Below are 7,279 nucleotides of genomic sequence, written 5' to 3'. Positions count from 1 at the left end.
GGAAGTCAGATGTCAGGCAGGTTATAATGTGTCATAAATCCAATGTCTATATTTAATCCATGATTTTTAGTGTCCAGGAGGCTGATGAAATGGAGTTCATAGGCTCGTTTCTGGGAAGCGTTTTGTAAGTTTCCTTTGAGAGATTGGAGATAGAGTGCATTTCTTGTGAGAAACGTGCCCCCACATGTAATTGGGTTTTCCTGTCTTTGATAGATTTCCAGTGTGCATTCATTCTGGTGCGCAGTTGTTGTTTGGTTTCTCTTATGTATTTTCCATTAATAAATTAAAAATCAAAGACAGGTATACCCAGTTACCTGTGGGGGCACATTTCTCACAAGAAAACCACTCTCTCTCCAATCTCTCAGTCCTGATCCTCAAAGGAAACTTACAAAACACTTCGCAGAGAGGAGCCTATGAACTGCACTTCGTCAACCTCCTGGATAATTGACTTAGTGAATTAAGTGGAAGCTCCACGCACTTTTCCTAGGATAGAATTTGTCTAGTAGTTGGTAAATCTTTAGTCTGATTTAAAATTGAGGGTCAAGCAAACAAAGGTGGTTATCAGTGATTTCTTTAATGTCATCTCTTATGCAAAGGTTCCATAGGAGGTATCTGTCAAGGCAATGACTGGCCTGAGGAAGGATGGAGGGGAAAGTTCCCTATTTTCCTTCAGACTGTGGAATAAATATAGTCCTGTATTGAACTGGAAGAAGTGTTTTTGCCAGGCTCATCAAGGTGCTTTGCAATACTAGAAATAAATTCAAGATAAACTGCAACAAAACAGAACTGAAAGATTTTCTTTCTAGGAAACATTTGGCCTGTTTTGTCACCACTCTTCAAAATGACTTCATATGTATAAATGAAAATGGCCTTTGTTTTTTAATTATTCACTCTGTATTGCTTTTTTCCTACCTAAAGTCACAGTCTTCATTATATTTTTCCATTGCTCATTTGCAATATCAGGTTTATTATTTCTGATGGGGAATAAACCATTACAGTTGATGGGCTCATAAATGTGGACCTACTGAAATCAAGGCAGCAGACGAGCAATTTTACACTGGTCACCATTTTTGCAGGCCTGTCAATGGCGAGCACCTCCCTTGCCGCTGATTGGCTAACGGGTCCAGGTGGCCTACCTCCTGCTGCTGATTGGCCGTGAGGGTTTTCCTTCATGCAACCCTACCCTTCCCTGCTGATTGGTGGAGAGGGATGGGGCCACAGAGGCAGCCCTCTTGGACAGTCAGCAGTGGAGGGAGGAGGGGGCAGCCACCATCTTGGCTGCTCCCTTTTGAGCTGGTGGCTCCTTCCCCTCTCCCCAGTGGGCTGTGAACCAGGGTCATAGCAGCTGCTGGCTCCCATTGTGGAGCCAGAATTTTATTTTAGTAAGTTTTCCCCCCTGTAATTCCCTGCAAAATCAGAGAAACTGACATTTTTCACAGTGTTCACGAAAATTGTGAAATTGCAATTTGAGTAGGTCCCTACTCATACATCCTTAAAACAGAAAGAAGAGTGCTCAGCTGGCTGGAAACCCCTGCTGCTCCCAGCCAGCTGCCCTCTCCCAGGCTCTCCAGAGTGCAGCGTGTGCGACTGGCATGGCAGGGCACTACGGGGCCACGCACAAAAGCTGCCTGCCGCTGCAAGCTCCGTGCTGCCCTGGCCACTGGCCACACTTCCTCTGTGTTCATGGGGGCGGTGCACATCTGCCCTGCCCCCACCCCCTACACAGATCTGGGGGGGTGCAGGTCCCCTCTGCCCCCCCAGGAGTGCATGCTGCCACTGGGAGCTTGCCCTGCCTGAGCTTGCAGCAGGTAGCAGCAGGGGGGAGCTGGCTTGTGCTCCTGCTGTAGCAGCCACTGCCTTCCACTGGAGGCAGGGGCCTGCATACCTATGTCCCTGGCCCCATATCCCTGGTAGCTGGAGCCCCCTGCAGCAGGGCTGGGGGCAGGGACTGTGGGTGGGAGGCAAGGGGCACAAGCAGGGCTGGGAGCTAGAGGGGGGAGTGAGGGACACCAGCAGGGCTGTGGGGTGGCATTAATTTTAACCACGGATTTTGGGATTTTTATCAGAGAATTTGTGATTTATTTTTTTTTTATCATGGAAAACCGGGATCCCTCATTAGGGTGAACTGAGACCTGAAAAACATATCTTGCAGTGAGAGACTTCAGGAGGTTAATGTGTGCAACTTCTTAAAGAGAATATTAAGAGGTGATTTGATCTTGGTGTATAAGTACCTATAGATACAGAAAATCTTGGACAGTAAAAGGCTTTTTAATCTAGCAACCAAAAGCAGGTCTATTCTCCTGGTGCAGGTGCTGCCTGTGAGCTTGTGTACCTACTTTAAAAAATATGGCTCAACTGCTAAACCTACCAGCTATGATCCTTTCCCTTCCTGAAGTAGTATGCTGAATGCTGCTTTTCCATATATTTTTTTTCTTGCTCCTGGGATAATCAGTATTTTTCATGTAACAAAACAGCTTTCCTCTCAAATGCTAATGGAAGGGAAGCTATCCTGTCTGTCAAGTCTAACTGGAGAACTGATGCAACAGCTAGAAATACACCTATGTTTGGAAATAATAGTTGAGAGCAACACCTGATTTCTTCCCATTAGATTACTCAGTGTATTGTTACTATACAACATATTTTCAGACCATCTAAATGAAGTGTTCTTTTATCAAGTATAAAGTCATATAAATATTTTTTGGTTTGCTGCTGTCTCACACAATTAATTGTGAAGGCCAGGTAGCTTAATTTTTTTGAATCTGGCTCTTTTAATAGATTTTAACACTGAATATAATATAGTATTGTATTTGCATTGGAATATGAACAGCTTTGACCAAAGTGACAATGAAATAGCATATTACTTTTCCTTGGCTAATTCTGCTCAGTGCAGGGGGCATTTTTCTCTAAAGAAAATAAAAGTAATATTTTAATTGCACTCGCATGAATGTTACAGTTATTTTATAATTCTTGTGCTAGACAAAAAGTTTGGTAAGACATTTTTATATATCAATAAAACTTTAAACTGGAACATACAACAAGTTACCCATAGTTTTATAGAAAATCCATTACAGAGTATTTGCTCTTAGGCTGCAGTAGTAGCAATGTATAATACATGTGGATTTTTTTTTGGAAGTGGGGTGATTAAAAGGAGAGAAATGAATGATTTGATGCATTAACTGTGAGATTGTGTTTTGTCCTGGATTAAATTAACCTGATCTTCAAAATTAGATTTTTTCATAATTGTACATCTTCATGACAGCCCTGAAGGATAGAATTAAAGCTCTTTTGGGTACCTTAACTCCTCTATTCCATATCTGTACATAATTGGATTTCTCTTAACCTTGTTGGAGGTCTTTAATTTTCTGGGTTTGTAATAGTGTTTTGTGAGATATTCTATATTTACTCAAATCCAGGGCAACTCTGAATTTAAGACATGCTTCAATAGTTAAGATTCTAGACATGGAGATTTTATACATATGGTATAATTTTCCATGTGTAGAGTCTTAATTTTTGGAGGGTCATCTTAAATTCATTCCTCCCTACCATTGCAGTGTGCCAAGCAGGGGCAAGTGGTGGTGAGGCAGGCGGCAGTGGAGTCAAGTGGCTTGCCCCTTCCCCATTCTCTCCCCATGCCTGTGTACCCATGGTGCCTGTACCCCTTGCCTCCTGCTCCTTCCCATTTGAACCTCTTCCACCTGCACCTCCCCCTCCAGTGCCTGCCTCCCTGCTAGTTGGCTCACCTTCCCCCCTTGCATGTCTGCGCTCCCTGATGCCTGTGCCCCTGGTCATGCACCCACCCCCACCTCCTCCCCCAGCTGTCTGCTTAGCTCCCACTTGGTCCTCTGTTATTCCTTGGAGCATGGAGCACATGCTGTCTCTGGCCCCAGCCTAGCTGTACTTTAGCTGTTTCAAGAGCAGCTTCTTCAGCCCATGGCCTTATGTTGAATCGGTGAAAAAACTCATCTGAGGTTTGAGTAAATACAGCATACCATTCTTGTGCTTATTTTACCTAAAAGACAGTGGTGTATACTTTTAATTTTAGCTGTATTTTAATAAATAATATTAATAAATTAGAAATAATATTAATAAATTAATATATAAGCACATAAAATAAAGATTTCTCCTCTTTTCAGAGGCAGTTGAACAGGATCACTTGAATAGTGTTGCTAGCAGAAATAAGCTTATCAGGGATCTATCCCCAGGCAGAACAAACTTTGTCTGACAAATGCATCTCTTCTTGCTTCCTTCCTAGCCTTTCATTATTCCCCATTCTTATCTTCTGAGTGATTTACAAACATTACATTATCATCCCAAGTCATGGTGATGGATATTAGCATTATTTGCATAGATGGTGAGATTCTGGCGCACAGGTTGTAAACGACTTTTCCAAAACGGTAAAATAAGGCTTGTTCTACCCTTAAAGGGTTACTGGAATAGTTTTGTTGCTTAGAGGCATGAGGAGATGTTTTCACCAACATGGATGAACTGGTGAAAGGTACACTGAACTGCCAGAAACTGGACTAGCAGAAGAACTTTTATACTGATATAGCTATGTTTATCTTAAGAGGTTTTACCAGTTTAAGTGTGCTGATACATACCTGAACTGGCAAAATTGTAATTGTGGAAAAGTAACCAAGCAACCCCTAAAGTTGGTGCCATGAAGGAGCTCCCAAGTCCTAGACTTCCAGGCTTCTGTCCGTTTCAACTGTTGTGAAGCTGGGAAAATTGGTATGTGCAAAGGTGGCTGTCTTACCTCCAACATTTTGCAGAGTTTGGTCACTAAGCTTGTGTATCATTAAGTAACCTCTTTTTGCCTGAGGGGAATACATGGCTCTCTGCTGACCTGAGGAAACTGACCCTGATCAGTTTGGCCTGGTGTTGGAGCCTCTCTGGAAGTCAACACAGTCTTCTTAACCTCCACTGACACCTTCACCTTTCAGATAGCACAGAATTTATAAGCTCTACCACATGAGGAACATAATCTGTCTTCTCCATTTTCTTGTCCTGATTTGGTCTTTGGTTCAGCAATGGGAGTTATACAAACCCACTGGTGTCTTGCTAGCATCTGGGAGCAATCTTGCTGTGTCAGGGTGTTTCTAGCTGTTGGTCTCATGTATATACAACTCACTGAGTGATAATGCATTTCTGGGCTGTAAAAGTAGCTTTAAAGCCAGGTGGACTGAAGAATGCAAAACAGATTTGTTCTATAATTGAGCTTTCTAGGGCAGCTTTTACTACAATCTCTTTCTTGGACTGCAGCATAATGCTACTGGTGGTATCATCTCCCTTGTTAGCATTGCTGGTGAGATTGACACATTTTTAGGGGTATGTCTTTTCCTTTATGCCACTTACTGACAGACACCTATTTCTGATTTAACCCCTCCACATATATTGTCCCTTTTTAAATTGGACTTGTGCCCTTGAGCACATTAGGGCACTGTTTGAGCATCCTTAGGAATCTCCTTTCTGGGAAGTTACCTGGCTTTCTATCCCTCCGTTAGTCATCCCTCCCATATTATCACACTCAATTTGTTACACTTTTTGTTAAGTGAATGTGAACCCAGTTGGCTGCCCTGGGTGGAAGAAGGCCAGCAAAAGCTTGAGTTGACATTTGATTTCAGTTAGTGTGTAAAATGTGTGGTAAAAGGCAAGCCTGACTTGGGGGTGGAGGGCGGGGACAGTTCTTCAATCATGCCCACCAACTTTAAGAAATACACTCCTTTTAGCAGAGACCTTTTATTTTGTCTCTTTCTCCTGGTGTTTGGAAACAAGTTGAAGGTCATTACTGTGAAATGGTGTGTTCTTTGGAGCTTATAAGAATAGCTCCAGCTGGAAACAGCCTACCACATGAAGGTCTTCATGTTCTTTTGCTGTAAAACTTTGCTTAGCCTCTCTATTTTAAAGCTCTCCTTGTTGATTGGTTTCTGTGTCTGAAGCAAACTGGGAGACATGGAAATTGACCCTGCTAATGCTGTGACATTGGATGGACTTGAAAGTGTTTGTTTAATCCCATGGGGAGATGCACTTACAGTATTCAGCAACAGTGGCAGTTCTGTGTTAAGGACCATTTCAAGGGCCACAACTTTGCACACAATAAAAATCATTCGTGATGTCCTATATCTCAGCTCTCTGGGATGTGCTGCTACCAGTTCACAGAGTGTGAATCAGGAGGGTCTGTGGTATAACACCACAGATGGGTGCATGTCAATGCCAGAAATGCGTATGACTATCTGGAAATGAAATTAAGTTATCTCCTCTGCTATTGCCAGAATGTTACTGTTTCTACTTTTGTTAGATAAGCATTAATTATAAAATATGTACAATCCCCTTACTTTATATGTGTGTTTCGTCTTCCCAATAGTTAGCTGTAGGGTACAGCCGTTTAATCCTTAATAGTCTGTCTTAGTTTTTAATGTTGTATTTTTTTTGTATTTTGTGCTACTTTGCCTCCTTTTATTCTTTTGTTGTGTGTTTGTTTTGTGTTTATGGCCATGTTCCCATTTCAGAGAGCAGTGTCTTCTAACTGATGAGCAATTGGTTTCAGGGTAAGACCAAACATTCTAAACAATCACCTCTGTCTAGAATGGCTTTCTTTTCTCACCATCCTTTAATTGTGCTTTGTTTTTGGTTTACATTTTACACTGAACGATTAGATAACTGATTGATATACTAAATCAAAGCATCAATGAGAAACATGTTGCCAAGGTTTCTGCTAGGGAATTTACAAAGATCCTACTAACATTTCTGTGCTTCCTGTTCTGTATCCAGTGGGAGGATATGGATTGTTCCTTTGGGCGTATGGCAAAGTAGGGAATTCAGCAGGAACCCAGCAATGTGTTGGAGAAGGTACAGCAGTTTTTCTTGAGAGCGCTCCCTGGAAATTGGGCCCAGGGATTGCACATCACCTACCTTGTATTTGAATTTAGTACTTTCTTTTCAAACCCTAAAACAGTTTCTTTCTGACTAACAATCACTTAGTTTTACACATTAGGTTGTACTTTGTCTGACATAATTCAGTGATATATGCTTGCAATGTATGTCCCTGCACACTGTAAATAAGGAAGGCTGCCTTGGCAATGAACTGTTGTCACAGATTATTTCACCTTCCCATCTTTGAGTTCCTTTGTCTTTCCAAAAAATCAACCTTCAGCCTCATTGGTATAAAACAAAGAAAAGAGTTAGAATCCACAGAAGAGGAGTAGCTCTAGCATCTTAAAGTGACTGAAGAAGTAGATGTTGTACATCATAGAATCATAGAAGTAGGGTCGGAAGGGACCTT

General features: G+C 41.9%; 1 protein-coding gene across 5 annotated transcripts in view; it reads left to right on the top strand.

The window, feature by feature from the left end:
• The window catches only part of NPRL3 (NPR3 like, GATOR1 complex subunit), a 90,181-nt gene that overhangs the window by 22,569 nt on the left and 60,333 nt on the right, over positions 1-7,279 (top strand). For 3 of the 5 annotated variants that reach the window (XM_019507497.1, XM_019507498.1, XM_019507500.1), the window contains exon 3: positions 6,507-6,545. The exons of the other annotated variants lie outside the window; for them this stretch is intronic. In XM_019507497.1, coding sequence (XP_019363042.1) covers positions 6,507-6,545 — 39 coding nt within the window. The remainder of the gene's footprint in view (positions 1-6,506; positions 6,546-7,279) is intronic. 5 annotated transcript variants of the gene reach the window in all.

Source organism: Gavialis gangeticus, unplaced genomic scaffold, assembly GCF_001723915.1.
Source record: "Gavialis gangeticus isolate Ggan-Ray unplaced genomic scaffold, GavGan_comp1, whole genome shotgun sequence".
In the NCBI taxonomy this organism is placed as follows: Eukaryota; Metazoa; Chordata; order Crocodylia; family Gavialidae; genus Gavialis; species Gavialis gangeticus.
This window is presented reverse-complemented; position numbering and strand designations above follow the sequence as displayed.